General features: G+C 41.1%; 1 protein-coding gene across 1 annotated transcript; it reads left to right on the top strand.

Moving 5' to 3' along the window:
* The first annotated feature begins 2,543 nt into the window (after positions 1-2,543).
* LOC120804435 (N-acetyltransferase family 8 member 3) lies at positions 2,544-3,855 on the top strand. Its single transcript, XM_040153889.1, has 2 exons — positions 2,544-2,562; positions 3,104-3,855. The coding sequence occupies exons 1-2, from the start codon at positions 2,544-2,546 to the stop codon at positions 3,853-3,855; spliced, it is 771 nt and encodes a 256-aa protein (XP_040009823.1).
* The last annotated feature ends 15,707 nt before the right edge of the window (positions 3,856-19,562 follow it).

Below are 19,562 nucleotides of genomic sequence, written 5' to 3'. Positions count from 1 at the left end.
GATAGCTTCGTAAACCCGATCCCCCTGCATCTCTCCAGCATCAGAATTGGGGGTGCTCTGCGTGACAATTTTCTGCAACTTTCCTAAACCAAGAATACGAGTTTCACACCCACTTCACTCTGTGATTGGCCAAATGTACAAAATGTGAGGGAGTAAAGAGAGTTTAAACTTCTCTCTTAAACTCTCTTTTTTCATTTGTTACGCAACTTCCTGTCACTTTCTATGCAAACGACTGAGTGCAACACTATGAATGTCGTTCAGGAGAGACCGTCTGAAAATGTGCGTATTTAAACATCATCATTATTATTTCATTATCATGTTTCCCCCCTCTCTATGACAGACAGATTTTCACACAAACAACAAGTGTGGCCATTTTGGAACAACTACAAACACTTTAGGAGATGGTTGCACAACACATTGTACAAGCCAGTTCTTTTCTAGCATAAACCTCTACATACTGCAACGAGGTGCAAGTCTGGGGCTTATGGTTTTGGGCTGGAACGCAACAGTAGGGCCAGCCCTATAAACACGAATGACCCTAACTGACTGACTGGCCGAGTGATAAAGTTACACCACTGGTCAGCCAAATGCCGCATGATTGGTTGTTCAGCTCTTTCAAAATGAATTGGTGCAAACAGTTTCTATTGCGTCATTGGGGAGGCGGTGTTGCCAACTTAGCACGTTTGTTGCTAGATTTACCGACTTTTCACACCCTTTTAGCAACTTTTCTTCACAAAAATTACCCAGAGACAAGTCAAGCAACTTTCCGGACAAACCTTAGCTACTTTCTGTTGAGAGTCACCAGTTTTGCCCCGCGAGCACGAGGTCGGGCTTTCCCTCCACAGGCAGACCTCTATGCATCTCATTCAATTGAGCACAGGCCAGCTGAAACAGATGTGAATGAGCTTCTAACTTTCTCTCTGAGTGATCGTTGTACAAGTAAATACAGTCGAAATTACGGCACAGCCGTTTTCTTTAACTGATGTGTAGGGTTTTTTTTTTTCAGATGACATTGAGGTTATAAAATGAGGATTTTAGCAATGTCTTGGCTGGAAGTGACTGCTGGTTAACATGTGTTCTTAATGGCCCACCTTTCAGTCAGTATTTCATACTTGTTCTGTTGTCTGACAACAGAAACAGAATAACATGTAAATGAGAACAGCTTTATTGGCAATTCGGCTGTATTAAATTACTGTATATGTGAGCACAGACAGTAGGAGAGAAGCAAACGGGTAAAGCCACATACTAGGTTTCAACCTAATCTTATGTCATACAGCAAGCCCGTCTCTACGCAACTAATTTGCGACAGCAAATACATTTGGAAGGAATGCCGACCGGATTAAGTTTTCTATTGACATAATGAGGAAATGTTGTTAATTTTACATATTTCGCAAGTTGCAAAAACGTTGTTATTGAACGTCATCACAAAGATGTTTACTAAGAACTTATATCCGACCTTGCAGCACAATATCCACTTGTAGTGACTTTTCTAGGGTAATATTTAGGCACTCACAGGTTAGGGAAAGAACGTGGTCTGGTTTAATACCCAGCCATTACTCTTGCCACCGCAACATAACCGGAAAACAGTTTCATAAAATATGAACTCAATTTCTAGGAGACAGAGTTGCATACAGCCCTCTATCTATGAACACATGCTCACCAAATATGATCGCAGTGGTCTGGGGAGGTTTCACTTGCAGGGTGCAGAATTTAAAATTCACATGGAGGCTGTGAAATGCTTTGCGAAGGTTCTAGAGTTGCTTGACCTTCCAGCGCTCACAGATTCATGAGGCAGCACTATAGATTTAAACAGGTGTAAAGGCCCTTCACCTGCCGAAGAAATTTAATCATGTCAGAGGGCCACCGGGTTATTGCACAAGACTCTGTCACTGACGCCACAGGACATTTTTATGTCAGGGGGCTAGACAATATTAATTTTACTTTCACCTTATATTGCGGGGATGAAGTGGTGTGGATATCCACATCAGATTTCTGAGCGGACGCCGCCGAAAACTGAAGCACCCAAAAAGAGGTTAATAACATTTCATTCTTGGAAATGTCTATGAATCGCTCAAACAAGTGCTGAATTCACATTCTGATCAGTTTTCTGATTTAATATATTGAGGATCTGTGCTCATCCTCCTTGAGAAATCCAATGATAGACTTCTTTACTCTGTTGACTAAGCTAATTAAGTTTAAAAAAAAAAAAAAAGATACTCTGCGTTTCATAATCAAAGCAACACTGTTATTAATTTCAATTTAACCTTAAGCCTGCTGCCTCACCTTTATTCCAATCCAACTGTAACATTTCCTATAGAAACCTTGATATTTTACAGAATGAGTAGCAGTTATACTTCAATAACTGCTACTCCTTGCTGTGTGTGTGTGTGTGTGTGTGTGTGTGTACTCATAGGTGAGCATGCTCAGACTAATTTCATTCCCTTTTGTGAATGGCTGATTATCACAATCTGTAGCTTAAGTTCAGGGGGAGCAGCAGCGTAAAGCCCTTCAGAGTGAGTGAAAGACGAGGGGAAAGAGTCGACATGGCCCAGAAAAATAACTGTAAGTTCATGTTCTGATTATGTTGATCTTTTATACCTTTTTCAAGTCGAGCTGATTACGAACAAGAGCACTAATAAGACAGAAAGGGTGTAAATGAATGGCACTACTGACATGCCTAATTGAGGCATGACACATTTCACCTTTTGTTAGTCCTCTCAGGATTCTCACATTGCTTTGATTTTTCATCATTAGCACTTTTTAGATTTAACTGTATTGCATTTCGGAATGACTCTCGCGCTTGAAATCTTAAAGTGAAATAGTGCCATAATTATTTTTAATTGCCATTTTCACCTCAGGTGGTCATCAGAAAATGCCAGGTTTAATATTAGTGTAGAACAGAGTTAAATTGAAAATTAAAAGACTAAGATTCTGTAAGAGGTGCACTGATTTATTTATTTTTTAACACGTTACGTGACCACATTGAGCCTATTGTGAAATCCAGGCGGAATTTCTCATTGCAACAACAGGCAGATTAGCCGCACTGAGCTCTCGCTCTCTCCCTCACTCCCTCCCTCTCTCTTTCTCTGTCTCTTACATGCAGTTCAGTTCTCTATCAGGGAATACAGACCTTCAGACCAACATGTGGTCATGTCACTCTTTCGTGATGGGATACTCGAACATGTGTACCCGGCCTTCTTCAAGGCCATGAGCCATCCAGACCACGTTGGCATCGCTCTGAGTATTTCCATGGCTGGCTATGTGCTGGGAGGCAGCTCCTACTTCCAAGCTTTACTCTTTGGCAGTGCATGGGCTGGTCTCATTTATTACTGCTGCCACGATATCTACGAAGGCTACATGACGAGGCGGCTGAGCACAGACATGGCCGACATGCAAGCCAACTACCTGGAAAACCCGGATAACGGTTTCTGGGTGGCGGAGGCAGACTTTAACGGCCAGTCCAAGGTGGTGGGGATGGTGACAGTGGTGGGGAAGAGGGGGGAGGGAGAAGGTGAGAGATTTGACGAGTGGAATGGAGGAGTGATGGGAGGAGGCTCGGAGTTCGCCCAAGATGCCGGAGATGGGAGTTACGGCGAGATGTCCCACATGGTTGTGGTGTTTCCATGGCGCCGCAAAAACCTGGGCTCACAGCTGACAAGGAAGGCCTTGGACTTCTGCAAACAGCAAGGTTACAGCCGCCTCGTTCTGGACGTCAGCTCGCCACAGACAGCGGCCATCTCCCTGTACCAAAAATTCGGCTTCGTTCAAACTGCATCCCACAGTAACACGCACGCTAATCGCTGGTTCTCCAGACTGGCCAGAATAAATGTGATGCGAATGGAGAAGTTCATTTAACCCCAAATGGACTTTGTACCTCAGCACCTAACACAACCTCAGCTGGACAGCACATTAGGAATATTTCAGTTAATTTATGCTTTTTTTTCCCATTTAATGCAAAAACCTCTCTGCTGAGTGATATCTGGTCACTTATGTCTCCAGCTTGCTATTATGGTAGTTTGGGGGAAAAAAATACATTAAATTTCATGTTTTTTCCACCAAGCAGCATTAATGATCTCAGTTTCCTTGTATTTTTCTTGCCTTGATGTATTATGTATACACCTGCACCTCTGACAGTCCATTGCCTACAACCACCGAGAACAATGAGATTAGGCAAATTCTCTTTTTGGTCAAGTTTATTTCTAATTTGCATATGGAAGAAAAATAAATCTTGAGATATTTTAATAAACTAATTTTTGGACATTAAACAGGACAAACTATATTCATATTCAATTATCTATTGTTATTTTTTCCACTAAGGAATATAAAAATATATGTGAGAAAGGAGAAATTTAGTCATTGGAAGGAAAGAGAACTTTCTTTTAAGCCTCTTTCCAGGGAGAAGTTGAATCCCTCTGCCTCAGAGGAATTAATGCCAGCTGACTTCTAAGACCTCACAACTTTTTGCTTAAAATACCAATGAAAAATGCAATAGTATCAGGACAATGGGAGGTTTAAAATTCTTTGGAGCTAAAAGAGCCTTGTGTGTGTGTGTGTGTGTGTGTGTGTGTGTGTGTGTGTGTGTGTGTGTGTGTGTGTGTGTGTGTGTGTGTGTGTGTGTGTGTGTGTGTGTGTGTGTGTGGCATAAAAAGAGGATAAAGAGTTCAGTATAACGCAAGGCATTCAGGTCATCGTACACAAGGCAAATACGGAGATTATCAACACCAAACAATAAAGGAAAAGCTTAAGTGTTTCCATATTGGTGGTCTTATGATATGTGTTGGGAGGGACTAGACGAAATAGGGGTGAAAGGGCCACGGGAATTGCTCTTTACAACACAGAAACTGTGATAGTTGGCCAGTATTTCTGAAATAATGTAAACAAGGAGCGACCTGTCAGCTATACTGCCTGATGCCGGCACTATATTTCCTTAATAAACCTATTGTCAGCCACACGCGATGTGCGGCATCAGCTAAACAGTGTAGATTTTGCAGATTTTTTTTTAACCTACACTGCCTCAGAAATCCCCCAAAGGTGATTACAATTTCCCAAAATATTATCAGCACCACACAGCGCTGGCTTGTCTTGAAAGAGTGTGCCCACGGACAGTAAGCCTATAAGGGTAAACATCAAGCGGCCAGTGTGTGCAGTGACAGGTGTGGCCCAAATGAGTTTCAAGAGGGAGTATTGTATGGATAAGGCAGCTTGGCACTGAGACACACACACAACATCAGAGGTCTTCAGGCATCAATCATTCCTGCTGAGGCTGTCAGAAAAAAAAATTAGGCTGGTGTCCAGCAGGCAGGTGCTGAACTAGCCAGGGGATGATGAGCCTTAATGCTGGCCAACCTGTTGTCATCCTCCCACAATTACCAGTACAACTGGCCTCAAGGTAATGACAGCTTGATTGTAATTCCTCTCATACACACGCTGCACGAATGACTCGCTTGCTGATTTGAGGGTACGTTGGATGAAAAACCTTTGCAAGTACTCTCACAAAATTCGGCATTGCTATAGCCACAGTTCCAATAAAAGGTATTCAGCCCCTTAGAAGTGTTCCTGTTTTATTTTCCTACAATATTGAATCAAAGTAGATTTAATAAGGCTCTTTTTTGACACTTAATCAACACAGTAAGAGCCTTTCTTTTCAAAGTAAAACAGCTCTCTTAATCTAAATGAATTACAAATGTAAAATACAAAATATGTTTGCTTAAGAATTCACCCCCTCCTTGAGTCTGTGTGGATAGGTCTCTATCATCTTTGCACATCACGTGCAGGTTTCACATTCGTCATTGCACCAGGTTGTCTAGTTCTTTACTTTCTCGAGTAGGAATGATTTGTCAGGAATTCTCGGCGTATTGAAAGACTTTTTCCAAACTAAAAAAACATGGCCGACTGAGTAGCTGCGTCAGAACCGCTCAGCTCAGTTCATTCCAGCGGCAAATGTTTGCCTTCTGGGAGAATTCAGCAGATATTTTGCAGACTGACAGCTGCCATCTTGAGTTGTCTGATGACGTGAACACTTGCAAGTGGAAGACATGGGACTCTTTCATCTTTTCATCATTACCTTCCCTCCCAAATGGTGTTCATGCCTGGGGGCAGGGTGGCTTACACTGCAGACATGTCTATAGAGTCTCTGCAAAAACTGCTCAAGCTCTTGTCAGGATGCACAGGTATTGTGAGAGAACAGAGTTTTTCCAAATCCAGCCACAAACTCTTGATTGGATTAAGATCCGGACTCCAGACATGAACATTATTGTTTTTAAGCCAGTCCTGTGTGGACCCTGGCGTCGAGAGTTGGACCTTCCAGATAAAGATGTATTTATACTACAATAAACTGAACCCCCTCAAATCCACACAGGTGATCTCCATTTAACTTATTGATTTGACCTCTGAAACCAGCCGGCTGCACCAGTGATGATTCCGGTGTGTCCAATCAAAGAAATATTTGCTCACTTATTTGCTAATTTAATTAGATCACTTTGGTTTAAAGTTTCACTTAGTTTTTGATCAAAATGTTTCAAAATGTTTATTTCTCTATGTCGATCAGTGTCAAAAAAAGCTGCATTAAATCTGCTTCGATTCAGTGTTGTAAAAAAATAAAACATGAAAACATTCAAGTTGGTGGAATTATAGTGTGAAAGGGCTTTTTTCAAGCATGCAACAGCTGAGAGATAACTGGATTGTTAGTATACTTATTGAGAGTGCTGACTTCACAGAAGAACTTCACAGGTTTGTATCCAACTTTACTCAAAAATGTCTTTCTTTTCTGTCTGTGTATTTCTTCTTCTTCTTCTTTTTTTTTTTTTTTAGGTTGTGGGTTATACATAACAAAACCTGAAGGGACTTTTCATCCGTCTGTCATTATTGGCCCAGAGGTCAATGAAACAGGCAGACTCTCATCAAAGGAAGAGCTCCAGAAATCCATCGGGAAAACATTGCTTTGTCCACTATTTTTAGTGTTCGACGGTAGAGGTGTGTGTGTGTGTGTGTGTGTGTGTGTGTGCGTGTGTGTGCGTGTGTGTGTGTGTGCGCCTACTTGTTTGTGTGTGGGCAGGGATTATCTTGAGCATTCCCTTGTACATGCATTCCTACCATAAGGCATTTTCTTGCGGTATCTTATTAATCTGCTTCGCATCAAGATCGATGCCATCCAGCTTATCATAGCAAAAGAGTTAATGTATCTTAAGGTAAACTTTGGTGACAGTTTCAAAGTAATAGCAAAGCAAGTAATCAACATTACAGGCAGTGCCTGTGTATAAACAGGTCTGTCTCTGTTTCTATATTAGCGCTGTTATTGAATAGGCGAAGATTATGGAGATTAATTGCGTCAGGATACCAGTCGCCTATGTGCTGTTGTCTGAGAGCCAGAGGTAGATTTGTTTGGATCATACATCATCATACACCATTCACCACTGCCTTGCATAATGACTTTTCATCTTTTCTGTTGCACCACAGGAAGTTACTTTCTGGCCGTGCCACTGAACTTCACTTCACTTCACCGCGGCAGAGAACACCTGGCCAATTAGGTAGGCTCGAGGTATTAAATCACGACTAACAAAGGCACGCCTAGCACTTACACAAACAGATAGCCTATCCTCCGCTGTCAGTTTGCTGCATTTTAGGAACCTGATATTATGCAGAATCCGCACTTCCTTTCACTAAATAATTGGTTCATTATTTGCTGCACGGTTCAAGAATGATAAATAAGTTTTTTTCTGTGAGAGCAGAATATTAGACCGCAGCGCAAAATCTGAGCCACTGGCAGGCTGTGTATTAGAAGCAGGGGGAAATGTGTTAACTGGATCCTTTAAATTATAGCTCATGGTATAACACTGGAACATGTATGGAAGCATAATTAGTGTCTCATTATCATTCAAGATTGGAAATCAAATTATGAGGCTAAATATGGGATTAGATGTGGCTAATGAGTTGGTATTAAATATGTTGACAACACGGTGAACCTCTACATCACGGATAAGTGTTCCAGACAGTATTAGGCAGTGGCTCGTTTGCTGAGCTCCAGCTCCAGCGCAAGAGGACTACGGGGATTTGGTCAAGGAAGTAATTGGACACAGCAACAACTGAAAAAACTGATCACAGCTGTTGTAATTAGGAGGAATATGGGACAATCAATTTTTTCATATTTCAGGCTTGATGCCGAGTTACCCACAAGAACTGTATTCCAATATACGATATACGAGAGAGTAATAATTGTCGTCCGACCCTCCTACGGTACGCTGTGCTCAAACAGATTCTGCAATCTTTTAGGATAATGAACCAAGAGACTCGGATTCTCAATCAAAGCAAGAGTTTTAAATATTTCAGAATAACAAACAGCGTAGAAATGAAATGCATGTTTAAATAGAGTGTTTTTGATTGACTGTGAAATTATTGGGGTGTGGCTACGTGTGATGCCGAATTTGAATGATACCATGGGTCGAGAAGGGTCCTCCCGGGGGGACTGACAGAGTCAGCCATTTCCATTTCATTTTCATGTTTTATGTCAATACCCCGAAACGGACGTGTGTTTACATTCAAGTGACAAAGCCCTCTAGCGGCCGTAGTAATCACGGTCGGAGCAGAGGAGGAAGTCAGGCGCCAAAACATCGGGCTTTAATCCAAGAGGCTGCTGTTCGCGTCCAGTTTCCAACTGATGGTCCGTAACCTCAACCATGTGTTTATTGTTATTGTTACTATGATGCTGAAGGTCCCCCTAGCCTTATCCAAGTTGTCATTTTAGACCCCAACCGCAGTGCTTCCCTAAACCTAACCAAACCTATAGTGCTCCCGTATCACAACATTGATTTATTCGTTCCACAGTGTTTTGGAACAGTTTTGTAAGGCGAAGATAAATGTTGTTGTCCTGTTGCTAGGGGTGTCAGATCAGAAGATACTTTCACGTGTCGTTCTAAAGGGCACGGACATACTACATTTTTTCTCATTTGATCTGGGGGACTTGTTGCATGGGCTGATATTATATGACACATTTTACTTTATCGTGCTTCTGCTTTGTGTTAAAATGCAAAATGAAATCACCATAGTCGGGTGAAAAACGATGCACTCTGTTGAGAGGTAATGTTCGACCATTAATAACTATAAAGACAGACATCTATTCCGTTTCACAAAACCAACATATTGGAATATATTGGTTTGCCTCTGCATAGGGCCAAATACACCTTTGTTACCTGTCTTTATGTGTTAAATTTATGACCAAGGAGTTGTGCTTATTAATGACACTTTTTTTTTTTTTCTCAAAATAAATCTTAAAAGGCCGGGACATATAATTTGAATCTAGACCCTAGTCACCTCCACTTCCTTCTAATTTTTCGTACATTTGACAAGCATAAGTCAGGATCCAATATATTTTCAAAACCAGTCATTTCTAATGATATACAGCATAATTTCATCGTATCTCTGACTTTCCAGACGTACTGAAGGAAATGAAGAAAATAATCCCCATCACAAATGGCAGCAGAAACCATTAAAATCCATCTCTGATTGATCTCTATATTAACTAAATACTCCTGAAGTTATTTGACATGGAAGTTGGAAGACAGTACTTTATCACGCACATTCAATGAGTCATGGATTAAGTTGTGCCGCAGTGAGGATATCTGGCACGTGTCACTGTGCCTAAGTGAGGAGAGGATAATGTCTCAGTCTGGGGTGATGAGATTTGTGCTTCGAGCAAGAGAAATAGACCTGTTACGGACTTCGATTTCTCCTGGAGGAAACGACTGCGAGGATACATGGCCGTCGCCCGGTTAGAGGGCGCTTGCTGCCATCTGTTATGTAACTCCGTACATGCCAGCTGTCATATCAAGACAGATTACATATTCGTTAGCTGCGCTGCTGTTTGTATTAGGTTCTACAACACCAGATATCTCAGTAAAACCTTCCTGTTGTGTCTCCAGGGCTGCAACCCTACCTCCTCTTCTCATTTTAGTAAATGCACATGTATGAACGATACTTACATGTGATGCATATTACAAAAAGACTATTACAGTGTCATATTAGGGCCATTACTGTCTGGGATGTTGACATTTTGTAAATTATTGAATAAAAGAGAGCACAGTGGGATGTTTATAAATCTTGGAAGCTATCTGTTGGAAAGCTTTGTGATTTCGTCAGCCGAGTGCCACTGTCTGCACTGAGCAACGGCACAAAACGCAGTGCGAAAGGTGAGATGTGGTCTCTAAAATGAATCAAATGGTTCAGACACTGGGTATTGACTGCCTTTGGAGGCTTAATAGGAGATTTAATAGGCCCACAGAGAGAAATAACTTACATTTTTCATGATGCTATTTCTCAGGGGTATTAGTGTTTGGACAAGCTGAAAAGCCTACACAATATTTACAAGCAATCTGTCGTGGACACTACAAGTCAAGTGTCTCTGAGGATCATTTTGGGTTGGATTTTTTCTCCTCAAGAAAAGGGCCGAAATGGATTTCTCTCAAAATGAAACACAGACATACTTGCTTGAAGAAAATTGTGTCTTCAGTACGGTGCCTACAAAAATACCTTTTTAACAGTTTGTCATAGGGAGCCTGCAAAGGTAGATTACAGGTTCAGTATAAATCTCCTTACTCAGTCAAACAGTAAAAGACAAGACTCAGTTCGTGCGCGATGCAGAATGTGTGGAGGATGGACAGATGCCTACATAGGCACAGAATTTTTTTTTTTTTTTTAATTTGAATTTTGGGGTAGGTTTTCTTGCTGTCGCACCGGGAGTTCGATGGAGGGTTGATATCAGTTGGGCGTCTCTGCATTCAGTGGATAGACTGGTCCAGGGGCTGAGAGAGTGGCAACCCCGTCTCCTAGAAATTAGGTTGATACGCTGCTAATTTGCAAAAAGAAATTTAATGCTGGACTATGTTTTCCATCAACTTAATAAGGAAACACTGGTAAGTAATATATTTGCTAAGTAGAAAAATGGAAAACATATTTCGTTATGTTTTCCTGCAATATCTGCTGCAATAACGCACTGTTAAACGTTTTTGTGGTTATGTTTGAGCACTCACAGCACTGGGTTAAGCTTAGGGAAAGGTCATGGTTGTGGTTAAATACTGAAAGTCAAAACCCACTTGAAAGACTAAACATGGCGTGTTTACTTTATTTACACTTAACCGAAGCCACAAGCTTTCCCTAACCTTAAAGACCCTGAAAAGCTATTTTGCAGTTTTGGTTCTGTTTTTTTTTTTTTTTGAGGTTTTTTTTTTTTGTGTGTTCCTGTTTGTTTTTTCTTTCTATGCTCTTCTCAATGGTTTGAAGTTGGCAGGTTTCGCTTGGAAAAAAGATGATGTCACATTCTTCTGAGCACCAATCAGAATTTAGCAACATGACAGTTGTGGGGCTTTCTGCTGATGTTTCCCAGCCACTGTCCATCAAATCTGATCAAACCACGCCTTAGCAGTCCAAATAAAACAGGTTAGCTGAGTTTTTGAGTATTAAACACTTCATACATGATACCTAAATATGCTGTTTGTCAACTCAGATTGCTGCTTATTTAATGTATAGAGAAATACTTAAGATTTGAAACCGGGTTTTCAGGGTCTTTAACTTATGCTTTTGTTGCCTAAACCGCACGAGGGACTCAGGATGCAAAACCCCGTCTCTGATGCCAAAGAGCTGCGCTTTGTACCTCCAGCATCCACCCCAAGGACATGCACACTAGAAAAAGCCTTGCCCCAGAACACAATCCAGGCAGCAATTATGTCCCCCCCCACTAGACATAATTGCTAAAACAAACTAGCAGTATATAAACGTAATTTCTAGGAGGAAGGATTGCATGTGGGGAGGCAGTTAGCCTTAAAAAAAACAAACAAAAGAGTAGACCTCCAAAGTTGTCGAATTTGCACGTTGTGTCTTCGTCGCTAGCTTGCAAACGCTTCCTCTCTTAAACCCCTACATTCAGGTATCATCGAGGTTCAGAGTTCGTTATGAGGACGAGACTTCTGGAGCGTTGCTCTGGGAATTCACCGGGGCTAACATTAAGCTAGCTAGCTGGGTGGCTGGCTGCGTGTTAAACAAAAATGTCTAGTTTTCCTATGTTTGTTTACTCATGCGCATAAGGAGGCTTTGTAGCTGTTTGAAGGCACCTTTGACAGAGCTCGGACGAGTAATGAAAGTATATCTAACCAGTAATATGAGTAAATATAGGTGTAGTTTTTTACTGGTCCTCATTTATAAATCACACAACTTTGGCTGCACCACTGATGATTTAGGTGAATACTATTACAAAGGGGCCATTACTTATGCAAAAAAAAAAAAAAAAAAGTACTTTGTATCGTATATTTGTGATTAAGTTGATCTGAATTCACTTTGAAGTGAATCAACTGATAAAACTGGAAAACAATCAATTTTTTCCAGTTTTTTCCGTTTATCGGCGTCAAAAAAGTCCCATTAAATCTACTTTGATTCAATGCCGTGTAAGACAAAACATGAAAAGAGAAAATAGATGTATACATAGCTCAATGATAGATCAAGCAGGCTTTCACAAGGTTAGTGTCACAGAAAATGAAATGCGTCACTCTGCAGACTCGCATCTCTCCGGCTGGGCTGGCAGCAGTCTCAGACATCCGATGCACTCTCTCATGCGGGAATGGATTTAGTTGGATTTTTAATTATCAGACTGATTTCTAAATTAGTTTTTTATACCAAAACTAATAATAACAATAGACAGTGATGGATCTTGGGAGACATGAATATGCTTATGAAGAGACAGATTGTTCTCCATCCAAGAGATTACCACCCCCAACTCGAGGGCTATAAGCAAATAAACACACTTGTAACACAATAAAATGACACAGTCACACCAAGGTCTTAATCATTATTCCTGATGGCATGAGCATAAGAATCACATTCATTCACGTCTCATTGAGACCCTCTTTGTTTTATAGTTATTTTGCAGTTTGAAGCGCTAAGCTTGATGTTTCCCGCTCCACTCTAATTGTTGAGTGAAAATCATAACAACTAAATATGCTGATGTGATACAGAAAAATAAATTGGATGATTTTTAGAAATATAAAACTGGAGTCCACAGGTGAAGCAATCCTGGATGGTGAGTCTTCAAATCACAGCAATAAGGCTTCCTCTCCATCTGGGTGAAAGCCCACCCACCTGACCACCCACACACAGACTATCACCACTGTCTCACACACACACACACAGACTTCTAGACAAACCTTCATCCTTCATTTACTGGCGCCGTCTCTGTCTGTGTCCCACTGTACAGTTGAACCACCACACCAATATCACTAAATTTGACGGAGCTGCACCTCGAGGCGACTTCAACCGGCGCCCCGAGGCGAAAACACACCATTATTACCCAAAGACAGCCCAATGTATCCCAGCAGCTTGGACACCGGCTACAGGGGGAGGAGGATGCTGCTAGGAGGAAAGACAGATGGATATTTACTATTTCCGTGTCCTGCACAGAGACGGAGCAGTTTGTTTTGGATCTCCTGGTGTGTACCATCTCAGGTTTGGCAGCAGAGTCCTAGTCGAGACCCTCTGATTAAGCACATCCTCCTGCTCCCTTTTCAGGAGACTTAATTGTTGCTGGAAATTGTTTGTGATTCCTGCCAAATTGCCAGAAACTTTCCTCCCCCTTGCAGCTTTTCGTAACCCCCACACAGCAGGGTGCCCGTGCTTTTATTCTCATCCCATCATCGCGATGGTCACGACTATGGGAAAAGCTGAGCAAAATAACGACCATCTGAGGGGCATCATCAGTCACATGACCTCCCCGGGGTCAAACACGCAGACCACAATGTCCCGACCATGCTTGCATCTTAAATGTGCTCCACTCTGCTGATTTAGATTGGAAACTTGAAAACTTTGCCGAACTACGTAGTGAAATGTATTATATTTAATAACTTGCTGTTCTTTAGGACATTATTGAGGATGAGGCTGGTGATTTAGTAAGAACAGCATTATATAAATATATCTCAAGTATAATCTCAAAAGTTCGCCATGTCACAAAAGCATTGCTGGAAAAAGAAAAGCCTCAAATATCCATATAACTATTAACAAGATTAAAAGTGTGCAGCCACGTTAGCAGCTCTGTGAGGCTTAAGTGCTTAGCACAGTGGTGCTTTGAGCTAAAGGCTAATGTCAGAATACTAACATGCAATAAGAGTTTTAACATGTTGATGTTTAGCAGGTATAATGTTCACCATCTTATGTAAGCGTGCTAACATTTGCTAACTTGCTAAACACAAAGTATAGCTGAGTTCATTTGACCGTAGGACCTGTTTCGCAGGTCATTAAGTACTAGTCAGTTGGAAATTTTGCCCTGATGATGATGCCAGATGAACGTCTGTAGGATAAAAAAATTCACCGCTATACATCCAGTAGATGTTCAGTAGCAGGTTTATCGTGTCGCAGCAGAAACACAATCAGAAAAAAATGCGTTGCTGTGAAGAGGCTTCAAATACCCATGTTGGGGTTAACAGAAATTTAGGACACACACCGTCACAAAGTCAGTCAGTGGGATAAAAGAACTGAGGCAAAGCCCCTGAAAGCGTTTCAGCTGTATGAATTGATCTCGATCAGTGTTTCAGTTATGCAGCGAGAAGGGAAATACACGAAGAGTCATCGTGGCACAGAGCGAAACCGACACCCACTTTTATCTGCTCTCATAAATATCTCTGTGGAGGAACACACGGAAATGAACTCTCGGCAGTACAGTATATAACAGTGGTCAGCCTCATACCACACCTGCACGCACACTGCTCTGCTCTCAGCAGTGAGCCAGACCTTGAGGAGTTTCTTCTGTCAATTTCCAACCTGTTTATGTTGGTATATCATACTGTATTCTTATATTTACCAGCCACGACAGCGGGACTGGTATTGTTTTCACCTTTTGAGTCTGTGTGTGTGTGTGTGTGTGTGTGTGTGTGTGTGTGTGTGTGTGTGTGTGTCATCATTGTAAAATGTGACACTGGAGTCACCTACTGTAGCGGGGACTACCACAGAGGTGGTTTTTGAGTGCTTTGACAGGTGTTTATCGACCTTTTTTGTGTTTCTAAACAGTTATGTCGTGTTTTGTATGCAAAGCCGCCCTGGTGGCAGAAAGTGACAGCTAGCTGTGTCAGCTTTCAGTTCGACAACATAGGAGTATGGATCGACCAGACGCCTTCTCCAATTTGAATGGTTTGCAAGCAGAAGTCTTGTTTGAAAAAGTGAATAAGTGAACAATGAGGGAACAAAATCTGGGCTTTCTGGATCCATGGTTGCCTCCCCTGTAAGACGTCCTCAGTCACTACGTTGTATAGCATATATATATATAGATATTATGTGCTCCCAAGGCTTAGCTTAATTCGTGCGAAGTCATAGTGTAAAGTAAATGTCATATCACTGATATAAGATTACCATATGCCCCATTCATTAATTAAATGCTTGGATAAAAACTGAGTGATATTATAGCTAAACCGTCTGTGAGCAATGTGGTTTGTTTACATGCTGATTCTGCTTATACGCTAATGTTGCTAACATTGGTCAGTGGTGTTTACCGTTATGAAATACCCTACTGAGAATGCCGGCTTTGTGGATGCTGCTGTTACTAATTTATCGTTATTAACTACATCATTGATTGTGCCTTTGTGTGTGAAAAATAGTGGAGATTTCAGCAGTCCAGTCCGGGGTCCATTTAATGGCCGCAACCATAAATGCCTGCGTTAACTTCAAAGGGGGTCTGAAGGTCATCTTTTTTTTTTTTCGCTTTCCCATTCTGACATCCAGCGGCGGCACAAGACATTTTTTTTCCCCTTATTCTGGGGATTTCGTCTGTTCCCCTCCACTTGTTTTCACTGTTTTTCTGCCGCCACAATGCGCAGTAGCGCAACCGTGGTGCCCGCTCAAAATTGGTTCGTCTGTCTCTCTGTCTGTGGACAGATTTTGTCACAATGATACCGTCGCTGCCGTGCAAGATAGAGTCACAAAACTTTACGGGTGTGTAGTTGAGATCAAAATGAAGGCCGAGCCTAGAAGATTGGCCCCCCACTTTACAACGCTGGCCTACATTTGTTTTACTTCACGGATCACTGTATCCCAGTTTCAGTCTTTCCCACACCATCTTGCGATGGGATCCCACCAGCCGCGACACCTGTCAGTAATGTAGTAATGACTAGTGCGTACTCATGGGTCAGAACCTCAGCATGTTGACAGGCGTTGCAGCTGGTGTGATCCCATCGCAAAATGGTCTCCAACAGCTAATTTTTCTCTTTTATTGTACAATTGAAGATAACTCACCAAGAACATGATTACTGAAAAATAACCATACACAATGCATTAATTTAAAAATAAGGTTATCACAGTCCCACACATACAGTAATGGCCCTAAAAGCTTCTCTTGTTATCTATTCTGCACTCGAATCACAATATAACACTGCAGCTCTGTCAGTGAAAGCTGAGCCACTAGCCTTCACAATGAAACTCTCCAAATGTTAGTGACATTATGTTTTGTATTGTAAAAGTCAAATCCTACTTGGGTTTCCAATTATGATAATAATGATCTGACGATGTGTTATTCGTCTCAGCGGGGAGGTACTCTTTCTGGCTGCCCACTCTACAGGGAAGTTTAGGATGCAGTGTTTTGCTGAAAGATACTTCAGCAGGGCAGATGATTGTTAATAAAACCAGTCTGAACCCAGATTCCTAAGATGATAGAGCTCCCTACGTGCTGAGCTAACCTGCTGCTTTCGGTGTGGTATGTAGATAGTGGATGCTATGTTTTCTGTACTGTTTCTGCACTGTGAGAGATAAGGTGCTGTGGGCCATTCAATTTATTTCTCGATTAAACACAGAATTTCTTTACTTGCGCTTGTAATTCAGTACGTGGCACGCCAACAGCGAGGCTGCTCTAACCCTAGGCAGGTGAGAGAAAGTCGCCACAAACGTATTTACCAAATTACAAATGGATATCAACCTATATTAGGCGTCACCCAGGCAGTGTCTTAATTGTCATCCCATAGGGTGTTTTAGATTGAGATGCTGTCATGACGGGAGGGAGTTATTCATGTGGGAAAGCCTTCGGCCTGATGAATAAACCCTCCAAGTTCAGGGATTTAATTGCTGTGACATGCCCATCTGAATAAGGGTTTGCCCAAACAGCTAAGTAAAAAGGATGTGGCTCCTGATAATTATTCACACTCTCATTTACATTTATCTTTCGTCAAACACTGAGCAAAGAAGATCCACAGTATTGTGAGATATGGTGAAACTTAAATGCAGATTTTGATAAGTTTTAACTCAAGAGGAGGTAAAGTATAATTAGGCTGAATGTTTCTTTGCTAAAGCCTGATTTTTAGCCCCCATTAGAAAACATTAGAGGTGAACACCACAGGAAGCATTTAAAACCTTTGGAAGAAGATGTTAGTGGCTAATTAAGAAACAACACCAATAGAAACATTTGTGCTGTAAGTGGTGAAGTGTTTCTGTACTTACCATCGAGATATATGGGCCCCAGCATAAAGGTGATCAAAAGCCATGAACTCGGTTTCATTCGACTTCATTGGAGGCAGAAAAGCCTGATTATTATAATCATATTCACTCAACAATGTATTTTTTAAGTAGCTTATATAGTATCCCATTTAAAATTTAGAGCCCTAATCTTTAGAATTATATTTCTCGTAAATGTTATCTCACTATTCTATATAAAGCCAGGTTTAAAAAGTTCCTTATTTATGAGGGAGTTTGTTATGAAAGCTGTAACAGCAGATGATCCTGAAGTGAAGCACAGAACAAAAAAACAAAAAAAATCACCTGTGCAAAAACTGCTCTTTTTGAGAAGATTTCAGCCATCGCTCAAACTAGTATCGCAGTGTTATTTGAAATGTTACTAGCATTTTTGAGCACTTAATTTGGACCATCCTGGGTTGATACTCGGCTACAGTTTGGGCACCCCGTTCAAAATTTCTGTTACTGTGAATAGATAAGTGAGTAGAAGATGAACTGATCTCCAAAAGGCATAAAGTTAAAGATGAAACATTCTTTTCAACATTTTAAGTAAAATTAGGGTATTATTTTTGTTTTGTACAATTTCGGAGTGAAAAAACCGAAAGGAGCACAATGCAAAAGTTTGGGCACCCTAATAGATTTGAGCTCTCAGATAACTTTTACCAGGGTCTCATATCTTACTTGATTGTGTTTTCACAATCACTGTTAGGAAATGGCCGAGTGATGAAAATTTCAAAGCTCTATAAATACTCTGACTCCTCAAACCTTTTCAGCAGCCAATGGCGTCTGATAAGCAGCTGCCTGGCACTCGGCATCAATTATTTTAATTTTCAGACAAACCACAACAAGGCTATAGGAAGATAGCAAAATATTTTCAGGTACCCGTTTCCTCAGTCCGTCTTGTAATTAAAGAATTGGCAGTAAACAGGAAAAATTAACAAGGAAAAAGGTCAAATTGAGGTCGGGAAGACCAAGAAAACTTTCCAAGGGAACTGTTTGTAGGATTGCAAGAATGGCTAATCAAAACCCCCATCTGACTGTAAAAGACCTTCAGAAAGATTTAGTAGACTCTGGGGTGGTGGTGCACTGTTCTACTGTGCAGCAAACACCTGCACAAATATGACCTTCACGGAAGAGTCATCAGAAGAAAACCTTTCCTGTGTCCTCAACACAAAATTCAGCATCAGAAGTTTGCAAAGCAACATTTAAACAATCATTTTGTAAACGAGTCCTGTGGACTGATGATGTTAAAAGTGAACTTTTTGGTCACAATAAGCAAAGTTATGTTTGGAGAGAAAAGGGTCCAGAATTTCATGAAAAGAACACCTCCCCAACTGTTAAGCACGGGGGTGGATCAATCATGCTTTGGGCTTATGTTACAGCCAGTGGCACAAAGAACATTTCACTGGTAGAGGAAAGAATGGATTCAATTAAATACCATCAAATTCTGGGGGCAAACATCACACCATCTTTAAAAAAGCTGAAGATGAAAAGAGGATGGCTTCTACAACAGAAATCCACAATGGACTACCTCAAGAGGTATAAGCTGAAGGTTTGCCATGGCCCTCACAGTCCCCCGACCTAAACATTGAAAATCTTTGTATAGACCTCAAAAGAGCAGTGTATGCAAGACGGCCCGAGAATCTCACAGAGCTAGAAGCCTTTTGCGAGGAAGAATGGGCGGAAATATATTTCTTTGGTAAAAACTGTAATTTTGTTAACCGGGAAAATACATAAATATCCAATAAATAATGATATTAACTCATTATTCAAAAAACTGCCTTGCTTATCTAAACATACTATGAAGCAAACCGCACGATGCGCTGTTGAGAAAGGCTCTGTTCCAAGGCATTTTTAGTTATTAGCGAAATTAGAAATGTCAGTTGGATTTTGAATGAGGTTTTCATAGTCCTGGAACAGGACCTGGAATTCTGGTTTCAGTTCAGTTCTCTGTATAACTTCAGTTGCAGTGGCTACATTGGCAGTTAATCACTAAAATATTGCTTTACCTGACGCGTTATCAGTGTTACTGCTAAAAATAATGTTTATTACTATTCTACGTCACTCTACAAGGACAGCAACTAAATGTTAGCAAAGAAACT

Source organism: Xiphias gladius, chromosome 18 (genome assembly GCF_016859285.1).
Source record: "Xiphias gladius isolate SHS-SW01 ecotype Sanya breed wild chromosome 18, ASM1685928v1, whole genome shotgun sequence".
Lineage (NCBI taxonomy): Eukaryota > Metazoa > Chordata > Actinopteri > Istiophoriformes > Xiphiidae > Xiphias > Xiphias gladius.
This window is presented reverse-complemented; position numbering and strand designations above follow the sequence as displayed.